The 16,142-nt window shown below is 38.4% G+C and overlaps 1 protein-coding gene across 3 annotated transcripts in view; it reads left to right on the top strand.

Annotated features, from left to right (window-relative positions):
- LOC135467707 (small ribosomal subunit protein mS39-like) overlaps window positions 1-16,142 on the top strand; it is a 25,822-nt gene extending 9,680 nt beyond the window's left edge. For all 3 annotated transcript variants that reach the window (XM_064745522.1, XM_064745523.1, XM_064745521.1), the window contains 15 exons: window positions 886-968; window positions 1,110-1,260; window positions 2,558-2,611; window positions 2,934-3,011; window positions 3,335-3,363; window positions 4,157-4,266; window positions 4,935-5,013; window positions 5,415-5,505; window positions 6,374-6,459; window positions 8,800-8,885; window positions 11,203-11,271; window positions 11,860-11,913; window positions 12,301-12,364; window positions 12,550-12,644; window positions 13,742-16,142. In XM_064745522.1, coding sequence (XP_064601592.1) covers window positions 886-968; window positions 1,110-1,260; window positions 2,558-2,611; window positions 2,934-3,011; window positions 3,335-3,363; window positions 4,157-4,266; window positions 4,935-5,013; window positions 5,415-5,505; window positions 6,374-6,459; window positions 8,800-8,885; window positions 11,203-11,271; window positions 11,860-11,913; window positions 12,301-12,364; window positions 12,550-12,644; window positions 13,742-13,769 — 1,157 coding nt within the window. In that variant the 3' untranslated portion in view covers window positions 13,770-16,142. The remainder of the gene's footprint in view (window positions 1-885; window positions 969-1,109; window positions 1,261-2,557; window positions 2,612-2,933; window positions 3,012-3,334; window positions 3,364-4,156; window positions 4,267-4,934; window positions 5,014-5,414; window positions 5,506-6,373; window positions 6,460-8,799; window positions 8,886-11,202; window positions 11,272-11,859; window positions 11,914-12,300; window positions 12,365-12,549; window positions 12,645-13,741) is intronic.

Genomic DNA, 16,142 nt, shown 5'->3' with positions numbered 1-16,142 from the left:
AGTCATGAGATTTGGGATTTAGACATGCCTGGCAGCTCCAAGTCATGAGATATGTCAAGTACCGATGCCTTCACCCTAAGCATGTACTGTCATAGAAGTGAATTATCATTAAGTGCAATATTCTCGAGTACGGCGTAAAACACGAATCAAATAAACAGATGTTCTAGAGTATGATGACAACACAATATTCTCGAGTACGGCGTAAAACATGAATCAAATAAACAGATGTTCTTGAGTATGATGACAACACAATATTCTCGAGTACGGCGTAAAACACAAATCAAATAAACAGATGTTCTTGAGTATGATGACAACACAATATTCTCGAGTACGGCATAAAACACGAATCAAATAAACAGATGTTTTTAAGTATGATGACAACACAATATTCTCGAGTACGGCGTAAAACACAAATCAAATAAACAGATGTTCTTGAGTATGATGACAACACCTATTTGTTTGACCGTTGTTTAACACCATTGTTCAGAATTTTTAATTTCTGCAATGACAAGCAGTTTCATGGGTGGAGAAAGCTACAGTATCTGGTTTAAACCAGTGACCTTTGGCAAGCTATTGACAAACATTCTGACATGGGACATACAGCCACATGTAGGCACACCATTTTGGTGGATTGCAAGTAGTCTTCACAAATATAAGACTGTGCAAATGGTCAAGCCGTTGATGGCTCATTGACACCAAGTCCCAATATACAGTGATAGCAGGGAAATCCTCAAATTACCTTTTCAAGGCTGGGTTTGAACCTGTTTCTCGTGGGCCCTGGAGATTGAGAAGCAGGCATCTCTGACCATTAGACCCACTTGCTCCCCCACCACACAACATAGATGAATAAGTAAAATAAATGTACTGTTTGTTATTCTGTTGTAGTTTCACTGGGTACATGTAACTCTTTAATCAGAATATGCCCTTTTGCCAGCATTGCCCATGAGAAGAAATGGGAGAGAATTCAGGTATGTACTGCGCAAAGTAAGATATAGTGAAAATATCATATGAAGTGCAGGGATGATCTTGAGATACTTGAATAACCTAAGCCTACTGTTGACATGCATCGCTTTTGATCATTAAACCGGTTGACTCTCCTGTGTTTGCAGACACTCTTAAGGGACATAGAGCACTCGGGCCTGTCCCCAAACCTGGGTACCTTCAATGCAGTTCTGCTCTGTCTGTCACGCATGAGTCGTTATACCAAGAGTCGGAAGCTCTCTCTGCAGACGTTGACTGAGATGAAAACATGTGGAATTGGTATGTGGCATCCTGGATTGCCTTAGTGCTCTGTAATGCAACATGTGCTTTATTCATTTTTTTTTTCATGTGTTGTTTATATTTGTTTTCTGATCTCAACATCAGACTCATTTGATTCTGTGAATTCTTTATCTTGACTGTTCTTTTTTACCATACTCAACAAAACATTGAATTCTATGCCACAGACCTAAGTTGTTTACCCCTCTTCCAATATCAGCCTAGGGGTGAAGGTGTAGCAGTTTTTTTTATGTCTGTCTGTTCGTCTGTTTGTTCAGTCTGTCCGTTTTCTTATTAACATGATATTTCCTGAATAGTTTACCTCAAGTTCACCAAACTTATACCTGGTCATGAAGAAGAACCATTTTGATTTTCAAGGTCATGTGGGTCAATAAAACTAAATTTTATGAAAGTGTATTAAGTTAACATGGTATTTGTAACCAGAGTTTACTCATGTAGATGTAGATGAACCCATTTAAAATTCATGTTTCATGAAAATCGATACGCCGTCTGGCCACCTGGGTGTTTGTCTGGCCTCCCGGGTGTTGTCTGGCCTCCTGCATGTTTGTCTGGCCTCCTGCGTGTTTGTCTGGCCTCCTGCGTGTTTGTCTGGCCTCCTTTGTGTTTGTCTGTCCAGTCAGTTGCCAGTACAGTTTATGTTTTGATCTTGAGATCAGGCAACAGCCCAAAGAACAGTTGAACTTAAGTTCACCTAAAGTATACCACATCACAATTTGTCCTGAGTAAGGAGTTTGTCATGATTTTTAGTGACATTTTCCTAGTTTTGCTCTTCTGCCCATCCATTTCCTCTTAAATAGTTTGACCTAAGGCGAAGGGGTTTGAGTGCATTGAACAGTGTTTTTTTTTTATACTGATGGAGAAAATTAGACAGAGCCCAGAGAAAATCTTCAGGCATTTTTGTTAAAGGGTCTTGTCTGACATCTAAATGGATAGTATGCCATAACACTTAGGCTTTCAGGGGTTTTCTACAGCCCTCGTTCAGCTTGCTGGCTTTTTTTTTTTTTTTTTACTCGTGATCATATCTACAAGAAGCTCTTGCTGATTTACCTGAAGCTTTCAGTCTTGAAGACTCCTGTTTCGTCTACTCATAAACCTGATGACCTTTGAATAAGTAAGGAATTCGAGTTTAACACCATTCAAATAGATAAACAAATTCTAACTTGCCAAAGTGGCATGTGACTTATGCATTGTAAGGATCAAGTAAGATGAGCATTCCTAAGCTCAGTAGTGTGGGGAAACAGCACAGGCATGTTAACATGTTTCTTTCTTCTATTTGCAGAACCATCTCTGGGTTCTTGGACATATGTTCTGAGGACATTTTACGACGCAGAATGTGAGTGAAATTGAGCAGATTGCTGTACCTATGTACTGAGCATCAACTGTGTCTTTCTGTGCCAGGTGTTTAAATCTAAAATAAGATTATCAGCATTCACGAGAAACTGAAGAGGAAAATGGAAAGATTTGCATATTCCAGTAAGGCTGAAAAAAGAAAGTTCACTTTTGTGATGCTTCAGAGTTATTTTACAATCCAATAAAAATGAGTAAATTTTGAAACCTTACAACAAAAAAGATCAGCTGCAGCTTTAATAATTTTTCATATAAATAATGTCAAAGGGTTTGGTAGAATTACAGATTTTAACCGCTTGTTTCTTCAGCGTCTCAATCGCCATTATTGTCAGAGATTCTCAACTACCTCAAAGATAAGGAGTTCACTGTACAGGATCAGGCTGATTGTAAGTACAAGCTGTGCTCGTATAGTTTTGGGACCAAACTGAAGAGCGTAATATCATTATCATGTACGCATACTTCTGTGATCCAGAGATCGGTAAATTCAGTGATAATGATTGGGACTTTAGACATTAATCTTTTATGCCGACGAGATTAGGGTACTAATTATTCTACTCATGCCATAATGAACCTTTAATATTAAGTTTTTGTAGAACCGTGTGAATACCAATTTTTTCTGTTTTCAATTAAGTAAAACCATATATTAAACTTCATACTTCATAACAGCTATAAAATGGTAATGATTTTCTTTTTATTTTTTATTCTGCAGTTGATTTTTTCCCAACAGCCATGCTGAAGGTAAAACATAATATATTGTCGTTCTCATGTATACATGTATGTACATTTACTTGATACTATGACTGAGTAAGATGGCTACAGGAGGGTTTATAGGTAATAACTGCCATGTATCAACTACTTGAGGTTGAGGGCTCAAATCCGGCTTTGGCCTTACCTCAGTAGGTTTCAGTGTTTGTCTGGTGATCAGCCAGGTGCAGATGTTTACTCTGGGCTGAGTTAACCGAAATACACAGATCTTTGTCAACAGTTTTTACCTCATGACAAAAATAATAAAGGATGTTGTAGTTTACTGTTATAAACACCAACTTAGAATTGTTGAATGTTTGTGTGGTTTGTGTGGTCAAGTGCTTATGGTGCTTAGCTTTTAATGGCAAAGGCACTCAAGATGTGGGTTCAAACCAAGCTTGAGACACTGTATGTCTTATTGAGTTTGCCTACTTTCCATCACTACACTCGCCAATCCTTCCAACATGTCCAAGGTGATGACTTTTTGTAGGTGAACTGGTAACTTAGCACCATACTCCTGTATTACAAGAGAAAGGTCAAATGGGGCTTGAGCTGTCAACATTCACGTCCTACAATTCTGGCATCTTTCTCAGAAAGTAAAAAAGTATATTTATTATTACTAGTATTATTACTATTATTGTTTTTACTACTATTATTATTATTACAACTATTATTATTATTATTATTGTTATTATTATTATTATTACTACTATTAGTATTATCGCAGGAAAGGTAGCTTATCAGATGTTATTCATGTATTAACTAACCAATGCTGTAATGCTGGCAGTGTTACAGTAATTTACAAGACCTGGAGTTGGCCTATCAGCTTGATAACCTGCTGAGGACTGGAGATAACATACAGTTCCTGGCTGACAGTGGCAAGGAAGGCTCCTACTAGTACGGCAGTTGTATTCTTTCATTGGGTAACAAAGCTTAAACATAGTCACATGGTACACGTACATGTGTGTTCTGTTTGTACCATGACCTTATTGTTTCCTGGGGCCTCCGTGGCTCAGTCGGTTAGCGCGCTAGCACAGCGTAATGACCCAGGAGTCTCTCACCAATGCAGTTGCTGTGAGTGCAAGTAAAGCTCATGCTGGCTTCCTCTCCGGCCGTACGTGAGAAGGTCTGCCAGCAACCTGCGGATGGTCGTGGGTTTCCCCCGGGCTTTGCCCGGTTTCCTCCCACCATAATGCTGGCCGCCATCGTATAAGTGAAATATTCTTGAGTACGGCGTAAAACACCAATCAAATAAATAAATTATTGTTCCCTTAACATTTTAAGGATAATATTCAATGCAAATGATAGAAGTAGGATGACTTTAAATGAGTGTTTGAATGTGATCCCAGTCAACAGCTGAGTGTGATGTGACGTAGCCTGGAGGACGAAGCGCCCCACCTCAAAATTATTTTTAAAATTTAGCCTATTAGGAAGTGATATAAAAATAGCTGTCATGTCTGCCTGCTTGTTCATCTGTGTCTTTTTGTTTAAACACAGCTCTTGACAGTAGAGCTGGTTTTTACTATGTACAACAGTTACAGTTTTTATGTATTCTCATTTCACAGCACCAACTTTTTCCGTCTGATTTGTTTACTAGAAGACATGGACACTATCATGAGGAGTTATGAGCAATTTGCTCCAAACGTAAGTAAAATCTCTGAAGAGGAAGTATATATTCTGTGTAATTAAGGACACTTGTGCTTCCCTGGGATTTCTTATTAACCTGAATGATTTAAAAGACACCTGTCCTTAGAAAGATCACAAATTTTTATGACAAAACATTGATCAGCACAAACCCAATCAAATCTTAGGCTATCAAAAAGGCTATAATTTGAGCTACTTTTGCTTCATAGAGAAAATTTGATTTTATTAGCGAATATAGATTTTTTGCAGAAAGTCTGCGTTGTTGCCTCTTTGACAATTTGCCAGGGATCAAATATTTTCTCCAAGGCCAAGCTATATTCCCCAATAACTAAGTCTGATTGGAGTGCAGGACAAAAACACCATATATCATACCTGATATGAGACGGATGTTTTCATTGTAGATTTGGTCACCGACTTACAGTTCCTTAGAAGACATTTTCAAGGCTATGGAGTTACATGATGGGTACAAATACATTCCCCTCATATGGTCAGGTATGAGACTGTCACATCAGTGGTAGAGGCCAGTTACTAACATTTGTGGAAAAATGAAAATATAGAAGAAATTTTTTTGTTATTTTTCCCCACTTCATATGTACCTGAGATATATCTTCTTGATGTGGATTTTTAAAAAATTTACTGAGGTGTATGTGAGGTACATTATCTCATTTAAAAAGTGTTTTATTTTTTTATTTATTTGATTGGTGTTTTACACCGTACTCAAGAATATTTTACTTATACGACGGTGGCCAGCATTATGGTGGGAGGAAGCCGGGCAGAACCTGGTGAAACCCACAACCATCCGGAGGTTGCAGACGTTCCCATTTAAGGCTCCGGCAAAAAGTGTTTTTAAGTTCCTGAGTTATATATGAAGTGTAGGCATATGGCTGAGGTGTAAATTGGGGTACATGTTATTAACACCTCACACTGAGGTGAGTATGACGTTAAACCCCAAGCACTTACTCACTCGCACTGAGGTGTATATGAGGCTTACACCCCATATACACCCCATCTATCCTGCACACTAAGCTGTACACCTCACGTCTGTAAGGACGCAGTTCCTAACATTTGTGGAAATGTGACAATATAGGAGATTTTTTTTTTTTTTTTTTTCCCCACTTCAGTACTAGTACATACATCGGCTGTAAGAGCACAAAAATTGCCATGATTTCCATTTGGAGACGGCATAAGCACAGAGAATCTTGTACTTTTTCGGGGCATTAAGATCAGTTCAGTCAGTGTAGAGAACATTATTTCTGTGAGAATCTGAAACATTCTTACCAACCCTTAATGTTATGTGCTTAAGACACTGAGACAGCATTGTGTTTTGATGTTTAGTCAGTCTGATTTCTCTTCCTTCCAGATCTCGTGTTGTTGACCTATTATCGCAACTCTGAATTGCTTGGCTCACTTTTGAAAGTGATGGCAAAGAAACAGCAAGAGCCTGAGGTTGGTCACCGTCACACGTAGTCCAGTTTAAAAAACTGGAAACATATAGGCACCAGTTGTCAAACTAACTTAAGCTACATGCATAGGGTTGATATGTCACATTGGACTAATCAGAAAGCAGACCAACACTATTTCACACTGTTGGTAGAATTTTACAAAAAGCACCATATCAAACAGAGTTTGTAAAATATCCATGCAACTAGTGGAAAAGTCAAAAAATGACCAATCGAATTATGTGAGTGTGGCTTTTGCAGTAGATGGCTATATACTTTGACTTACTTTGACTGTGCAGATTTTGTATGGCATGGGGAGCAACACAGACATTGGCTAATTATTTTGACTGTGCAGATTTTGTATGGCATGGAGAGCAACACAGACAATGGCTAATTATTTTGACTGTGCAGATTTTGTATGGCATGGAGAGCAACAGAGACAATGACAGATTACTTTGACTGTGCAGATTTTGTATGGCATGGGGAGCAACACAGACAATGGCTGATTACTTTGACTGTGCAGATTATGTATGGCATGGAGAGCAGCAAAGACAATGGCTGATTACTTTGTCAAGCTATAATGTAAATGCCGACCTCTAAATAATACTGCATTCATTTTTGACTTTGGAAGAAGAATTAATTGAACTGCTATTTATATTTAGGTTACTGTTGTCCAGAGCATGGTTTTATTTATTTATTTATGTATTTTTTTTGATCAGTGTTGTTGATGCTAGTCAAGAATATTTCACTTGTAAAACAGCCGCCAATGTTGTGGTCAGGGCATTAGCCAGGATCTGACAATAGGGCGTCCAAAAAGGCAGGGGGTTTGGGGGCCGCCGTAAATAAGCAGGGGGTCTGCCGCCGGAGACATTTTATCGCCACTGTATCTTTGAAAATCAAGAGCTTTTAATAGCTTTAATTGCCATTATATCACTGGAAATAATGTATTACTATTGGACCCCAGAAATTGACTGTTTTTAGGGCCACCCAATATATCACACTTTTCCCACCAATGACTGACACTGAGTGCGAATCACTAAAAAGAGTACATAAATTTTATATTGAACTATGTAAGGTTACAATCTGTTATGCTTTGGACAACCAAAGTGTGAAACAGGAGATAGAAAAACAAATTGAACTGTAAAATACACAATTCAATACAGATGCAAGGAAAACAATGGCAATTTGGCACAGCAGTTCTGACAGTTCAAGTGTGAATGCTGTGAATCAGGAGGTAGAAATAAATAAACTGTGAACAATAAAATACACAAAAATACATATAAAAGGAAAACAATCAAAATGCATGGTAATTTGGCACAGCAGGCGCATGTCACTCACAGTTACACTACTTCACATTAAAATGCAACGGAACCAAATCAGAATACAGTATACATAGCTCTTACAACTGAGACTGAGAACAGGCAAAATTATCACCACTGAATCTGTGACTGTCACTAAAAAGAGTAGTGGCGCCAATCACCATACGATTTGAGCAGCTAAGTCACAGTAGGTAGAAATAAACTTTGTAAAATACAAAAAACAAAACCAGAAACAATTCAAATACATGTACTATCAGTCACATATCTATGTCAAGAAATTAACTTTTGGCACAGTGACACAGTAGTGCATGTCAAACATCATTTCTGTCACCTGAATACATATATGAATACACTTTGAAAACTTACATGTTAGAAAAATATTCACAATCTAGTATACATACATATAATGTTAATACACTCTGAAACAGTGTACTGGTCTGTGGGCCGGGACTAGCCGTGCCTGCCGCGCGCTTAATGGGACTCCTGTCTCGTGGGTCGTCTACAAATTCTTCATCGCCGTCACTCTCACTGATTACGAGCGCTAATGCAGACAACAACAACAACACAACCTCACGTATGTTTCGATGGAACGATCTTGAATATATTTATTTTGTTTGTAACCCCCCAAAAAATGTTGATTCAAAATTTTGCCCGTCCAAAATACCCCTTTTGGCTGGATTGCCCGTCCAGTTGGACGGGTGGACGGGTGTCTGACTAGCCTGGTGGTTGTGGTGGAAGCAAACCAGGCAGACCCGAGGGGAAATTCTCGACCATCCACAGGTTTCTGGTAGATCAGGTCCGATTAGAGAGGAAGCAGCATAAGCTGGACTTGAACTCAGTGACCGATTTGGTGAGAGGCTCGGGAGACATTGTGCTGCACTAGCCACTTGGCCACAGAGGCTGTTGAGGCTGGTTTTAAGGTTTGGAACTAATAATGACCAATGACAAACAATCATGAGTCACAAGTATTTAAGCACCAGTGAATTATTATTGTTTTAGGAGATAAACTTATATGACTTTATCTTTAGCTTCAGAGACAGTTAGCTGAAGTGGCAAGATCTGTGAAGGACCGTTGGGTTAAGGAACAAGAAAGTAGTTACCTCAGACCCATGCAGTGAGTAGGAAAACCCTGGTGTCTGTTGTATAATGTTTATTTGATTGATGTTGTACGCCGGACAGAGGCCAGTGTTTAATATGGTGGGAGGAAACGGGGCAGAGACCATGGGAAACCCATGACCATCCGCAGGTTGTTGGCAGACCTTCCCACTTATGGCCTGTTGTATAACATACCAGTATATCTAGTACAATACATGTAGATGTTTCTCCTCTAGCATTACAACAAAAACGCTTATGATATAGGAGCTGCCATTCGTGAAACTTTGTCAGTGTCAGAATGATATCGTGCCACTGGAAAGTACATAAGAGAGTATCAGTACCTACATGTACTTGTATGGTAGTGCCACTGGTTTGTAAGGTGCACTGTGCTCGGGTAGATCAGAACGATATTGTGCCTACATGTACTTGTATGGTAGTGCCACTGGTTTGTAAGGTGCACTGTGCTCGGGTAGATCAGAACGATATTGTACCTACATGTACTTGTATGGTAGTGCCACTGGTTTGTAAGGTGCACTGTGCTCGGGTAGATCAGAACGATATTGTACCTACATGTACTTGTATGGTAGTGCCACTGGTTTGTAAGGTGCACTGCGCTCGGGTAGATCAGAACGATATTGTACCTACATGTACTTGTATGTATGGTTTGTAAGGTGCACTGTACTCAGGTAGATCAGAAATTATTACCTCCAATTCTTGAACCCCCTGGCATTTGTCTTCAATTTACAATTTATACATCATCTGCTAAATTTGTGGACATTTACTCAGGTAGATCAGAACGATATTGTACCTACATGTACTTGTATTGTAGTGCCACTGGTTTGTTAAGTGCTCTGTACTCAGGTAGATCAGAAATTATTACCTCCAATTCTTGAACCCCCTGGCATTTGTCTTCAATTTACAATTTATACATCATCTGCTAAATTTGTGGACATGAAACTTGATATTCTTGTATAACAATTCTAAGCTTCACTAGATTGCTTTGGAAATCAGTGATATTTTCATCTTTGTTACCATAAATTTTAATATGACAAATTTATTGAAAGTGAAAGTGTTAGGATAATTGAATGTTCATTTCATGGCTTCATAGCTCTAGTGTTCTGGATATGTATAGTGTAAGTCATTGCAATTCTCACAAGCGTAAGTATAGTGTAAGTCATTGTGACTCACAAAAGGATAAGTATAGTGTAAGTCATTGTGACTCTCACAAGGATAAGTATAGTGTAAGTCATTGCGCGTCTCACAAGAATAAGTATAGTGTAAGTCAATGCGCGTCTCACAAGGATAAGTATAGTGTAAGTCATTGTGACTCTCACAAGGATAAGTATAGTGTAAGTCATTGCGACTCTCACAAGGATAAGTATAGTGTAAGTCATTGTGACTCTCAAGGATAAGTATAGTGTAAGTCATTGTGACTCTCACAAGGATAAGTATAGTGTAAGTCATTGCAACCCTCACAAGGATAAGTATAGTGTAAGTCATTGCGACTCTCACAAGGGTAAGTATAGTGTAAGTCATTGCGACTCTCACAAGGGTAAGTATAGTGTAAGTCATTGTGACTTTCACAAGGATAAGTATAGTGTAAGTCATTGCAAGCCTCACAAGGATAAGTATAGTGTAAGTCATTGTGACTCTCACAAGATAAGTATAGTGTAAGTCATTGTGACTCACACAAGGATAAGTATAGTGTAAGTCATTGTGCGTCTCACAAGGATAAGTATAGTGTAAGTCATTGCGACTCTCACAAGGGTATTGTTCAAAGACACTTTTACAGTTCAGTTTTGAAAATGCATGTGTACTGTATTGAGCTACTACTGAGGAATCCAAAATGACAGTAATGTTGTGGCCCAAGTATTTAAGTGTGGCAGCTGTATTCTTTTAAAAAATATGAAATACCATATATTTGACACATATTGACACACATTTAAGGGTAAAACATGTAAGTTGGGAAGTTTTCATAAAAATGTAACCCAGGCAAAGAACATATTGAGACAAACATAACATTTATGAGTGGTAAGAACATATTCTGGTCCAGACAAAATTCTTGTTTGGTTTGAGGACTTATAAACCTGTTTTGAATATGTTTCATTGTATATATTCCAGCCTGTCATGTAGTGAGCTTGAAGTGCCAGGCATTGGATACTTATTGAAATCCCCTCACCCCCTCTGCCCCTTAGCAAGACAGTTTTCTCTCTCTCTTGTTCTGCCTGGTTTTCATCACAGATAAAGCTGGCTATTCTCAGATAAAATTAAGTAATGACAAATAAAGATTCAAGTAAATGAAGACTCTATACCCTTGTCCATGACCTTTGTTTTAGACTTACTGGCCCGATGATGAGTGACCTAATCACAGTAGCTGTGAGAGCAGACGATTTTGACCTTGCCTGGTATGTGGTTTGTCTGGCAGCAGTAACATACTTCATAGATTTGTTAATTGCAGTTGATATGAACTTGAATATGTGTATTTCATTGGATTATATTGTGTTTCCATCAATATTTTTTTCCATCAATAGTAATCTGCAGTCTCACCCTCATGCTTTTTTTTGCTTGCTACATTCTCAAACGTATCTGTTTGGATTGGTGCTAAGATTTCAACTGTTTTAGATGTTAAAAAAAGCCTGACGTTTCATGAAGTGAAAAAGGCTATTAAATCTACTATCGAACTGAAAAAGCTTCTCTCTTCATGAAGTGAAGAAAGCTAATCTTTTCAGGAAGAAAGCTAATCTGTTATTGAAGTGAAGAGAGCTAATCTGTTCATGAAATGAAGAAAGTTAATCTCTTCATGAAGTGAAGGGAGCTAATCTCTCCATGAAGTGAAGGAAAAAAAATCTTTTCATTAAGTGTAGAAAGCTAATTTTTAAAAAAGGGTAATCTAAGCCATTTGTCTTGTCACATCTGAGTGTACAAAGCTGATTGTTATCCTCCATTGCTGTTATTAGTTTTCCCATCACTGAACCTATTTCTTTATGTTACAGGGAGAAAATGGAAATCATGAAAAAGGAGAGCCAAAAGATTGCAGGAGTCTTGAGGTACATGTTTAGACCATGCTAGTATCTCTGTATGCCAATAGAGAAAGTAAATAAAATTTACCTTAATTGATTGAGGAAGATTACTGTTGGAGTGCCCATATGTTTCAGGGTTTGAAATGAAGGATGCATGGCTTGCACTTAGGCACCCATCTTTTAGCCACCTGGTACACTCTAGAAAACTTGACCCAGTGCTGATTTTTGTAAATCATGCTGCACACCCACAACTTTTTGTCCTTATTCCTCTGTTGTCTGTACAGACGGAAAGCTAGTGGAATGGTAAAATCATGTGACAAGCCTGCTAATGGAGTGTTAATAGTGTCAGGAGAATATGAAATATGGGTGCTGCTGCATAGATAATATTTGTGCATTCTATTTCTTGTCTTGCAGTGGCCCTGCTTTGACCTGCCTACTGGATGCCAGTATAGCTAGAGGAGATGCAACAAAAGCCATGGTTAGATTTTGTTCTCTTCATTTTGTTACAAAGTAACTAAGATACCTAAATAATCCAGAAGTGTGTATTGTTCCCAGTACTTAAACACTTCAGTTGATTGTCATATTTTAGATCGTCGAGCAACTTTCTACTTTAGTCGGGTTTGTGATACCATTATTGTGCCATGTTCTGTGTTTGTCATTCAGGAATGTATCAGAGAGCTGTCAGACCAAGGACTCCCTGATCTTAAAGAGGCTGTGGAGAAAACCTTGGAAAAGCTTCAACTGACAGAGCTACAAAGGTCACTTTTAAGTCGTAATGGTTCAGATAAAGTATAATCTAACCTGAAATGTATTTTATCAATTTGTCAGATCACTGCATATTTATATTGATACAAATATGTTGATTTCCTGCAAACATGCTACATCGCAAAGGTTAATTGAATAGAATTTATATTTGGGAGATGCATTTGTAGATATTTATAGACAGGCTTGTCAGATAAATGTTATAATTTGAAATTAAAATTTGTTATTGCAAAATTAATAATTTGCAATATGAAAAGTGCTGTAGATATTCCAACACTGTACATCAGAATTTTGCATCTGTACAACTTTGGTCATGCCTGTGGATTTAGGATGCCAGATTGCTAGTGGTAAAGCATCCTACAGTACAGATTTAGGATGCCAGATTGCTAGTGGTAAAGCATCCTACAGTACAGATTTAGGATGCCAGATTGCTAGTGGTAAAGCATCCTACAGTACAGATTTAGGATGCCAGATTGCTAGTGGTAAAGCATCCTACAGTACAGATTTAGGATGCCAGATTGCTAGTGGTAAAGCATCCTACAGTACAGATTTAGGATGCCAGATTGCTAGTGGTAAAGCATCCTACAGTACAGCCTTCATCATGGTACAATACCCCTGATAGACATAAATGTTAGCATTCAGAGCAGGGGAACTGATGTGTTAAAGTCAAATCTGTTTATAAACATCATGAGTTACCATAATTTTAAATGATTACAAGGTTGTTGTGAAATGCTGTCATTCACGTGGGTGCCATTGTAGTGTAGAATGTACCATTGTGTCATATTTCATGAAAAGGTTATAGAAGTGGATAAAGTATCAGGTCTGTTTTCATCTGAGTGGTACAGAATTGCAAAATGAGATTTTTCGTAAAGTAGATAAAAAAATTAAACTATCCATACTGAAATTGTATAGGATCAGTGGTCTAGTCGATACAGAAGGGTACACTTGTTCGAGTAGGTGTTACCAATAACTGTAAGAAGTCCTTCTGTGATGTTAAAACCAAAAAACAGGGACATTGAACACATTTTTCTTGATTTCAGGTTAAAAGTAGAGACTCTCATCTTGTCACATGTTTGTCTTCTCTGCTTTTCAGGTCAGAACTTGAAAGCTTATTGAGATGATGGAAGCTCTTGCCCACTGAGTCCGATGAAAAGGCCGATTGATTTTCAGTGTATTGCATCTTGTTGAAAGTGTTATCCTGGGACAGATTCTGTTTGAAAATGTTTGCAGAAATTAATTACATTAAAGAACTGTTAGTTGTGTAGGAAAGCTGCCAAAAATCGAGTCATTTGTAAAGTTAGTTTCATGTGAGTGAATTACACAATATGTATCAAAAAGTGATCACTTTTGTTTGAACTCTTCATAAGGCATTGCCAGTCTAGGTTACCACTCTACAATTATCCAGCCTCCAGCATATGGGCTACTACAACATGATAAGCCTCCAGCATATGGGCTACTACCATGGGACGGATAACGCCATCAAAATCCTTAGTAAAACCAGACGAAATTCCATCCAACGAATATGCATGGGACGGATCACGCGATCAAAATCCTTAGGTACCGTAGGCATGAAGAAATTCCAGCCAACAAATACCCACCGGATTGATCCACCACCGGTAATGATAGCCTTGGCTTCTCGAGCACCTCAGAACCACTCACAAAAACAACACATATACACGTGCCCTTTTCTTTTCTTTTCTTCACTGCAACCATAGAAACGTGGATAAACGAACAAATAAACACATATACAAAAAAAACAAGGAAAAACGGATAACTAAACAACACATATATACGTGCCTTTTTCCTGTCCCCCGTACAACCATAGAAACATTGGAAAACAGACAATTTAACAATTTATATATATGTGCCGTCTTCCTGTCCACAATACAGCCATACAATGTTTTATTATGAGTAACACGTATGTAGAATGGTTATAAAAACGCATTACGATTGTTCAAAGAATGAAAATTTAAAACTGACATGTTGCAGCCTTTGCGAACAGTTGAATCATTACTATATACATGCGACAGCTGTGTAATTTATTTACAACTAGACACGGTAACTTCGGTTCCCAAACAGATTAAACTGCGTTTAATATATGTAATCATACTTATCACAGAAACTATTCTGTCTGACTCCACCTGGCTCGGCATGCCCTTGTCTAAGCTGTATACAGTACTGTATATACTGTATATATCACATTCAGTTGAACAATAAATAATTTATTTCATATAAAATATAGAATCAAAGCTCAAGTTCGTATAGTATGCTTGCTAACTCTTCAGACATGTCGATGAATGCCCGTCTGTGTCTTGCCTTTTTCGAATTTTGGTAACTCTAATTCCTGAACATTGTTGGACAGGCAGTCATTGACAAAGTACGAAAAGTCTATCATTTTAAATATTTATTTGAGTATTTGATAGGCGCTTAAGGCCGTACCCAAGAATTTTTCAGTTATTCGATGACTTCCAGCATTATTTTGCAAGGAAAGCGGGCAGACCCTGGGGATGGGAGGCTTCTGCGTCATAGCGCCTCGCCCGCGTACTAGGCTAACCCAATTGGCCACGAACCCCCCCACCCCCACCCCCACCCCTTCAGTCACTTTCGGAAATAAAAAGTTGGACATATTCCTGAATTCCAACCTCTCAATATTCAAAGATAAAAATCTAATTTTCCCCCCTAATTTCTATACAATATATAAAAACTACGGGATACAAAGTAAAATCAGAGTAACGTCAACAGTTGTTATAGTTTGCAAATGGTCACACGTAACCGCGGAAGTATGCCTTCCTGTCGGTTTACCTGAGTTAGGGTTTTATTCTAAATTTATGCAAATTTTTAAATAGTAGCAACTTACATGTCCCACCATGGCTTAAGCAGAATTAGGAATAAAATACACGCAGTGATGTTAACTGCAATATACAAAAGGTCTAGAAAATGCTGGGGGTCTCCGTGACACGGGGTTCGCACGCCAGCGCGACGCAATGTCCCTCGAGCCTCTCACCAATGCGGTCGCTGTGAGTTCAAGTCCAGCTTATGCTGGCTTACCCTCCGATCGCAACCTGCGGATGGTCGTGGGTTTCCCCTGGGCTCAGAGTGATTTCCTCCCAATGCTGGCCGCCGTCGTATAAGTGAAAAACTGTTGTCGTAAAATACCAATCAAATAAATAAATGAATAAAAAATGTTGTACTGTCTTCACATTTAACACATGACAGTATTAAAACAATGTAAAGGGACCATGTCTCGAGGGAGTGCCTGTTTGACATGAAGCTATTTAAGTAAGGGTCCACCCACCATAATGCTGGCCGCCGTCGTATAAGTGAAATATTCTTGAGTACGGCGTAAAACACCAATCAAATAAAGTTAAGTAAGGCTGCAACAATGAAACTTCCCTTCTGTTCGTATACAAGCGGCAGTGTATGTTACCTTTTCATTCTCCTAACATTGGCCAATCCAACCAATGTAATTTTGTCACCAAAATGAAATAAAAGAT

This window comes from Liolophura sinensis, chromosome 6 (assembly GCF_032854445.1).
Source record: "Liolophura sinensis isolate JHLJ2023 chromosome 6, CUHK_Ljap_v2, whole genome shotgun sequence".
In the NCBI taxonomy this organism is placed as follows: Eukaryota; Metazoa; Mollusca; class Polyplacophora; order Chitonida; family Chitonidae; genus Liolophura; species Liolophura sinensis.
Note: the sequence above shows the minus strand (reverse complement) of the source record. Positions and strands in the feature narration are given on the sequence as shown.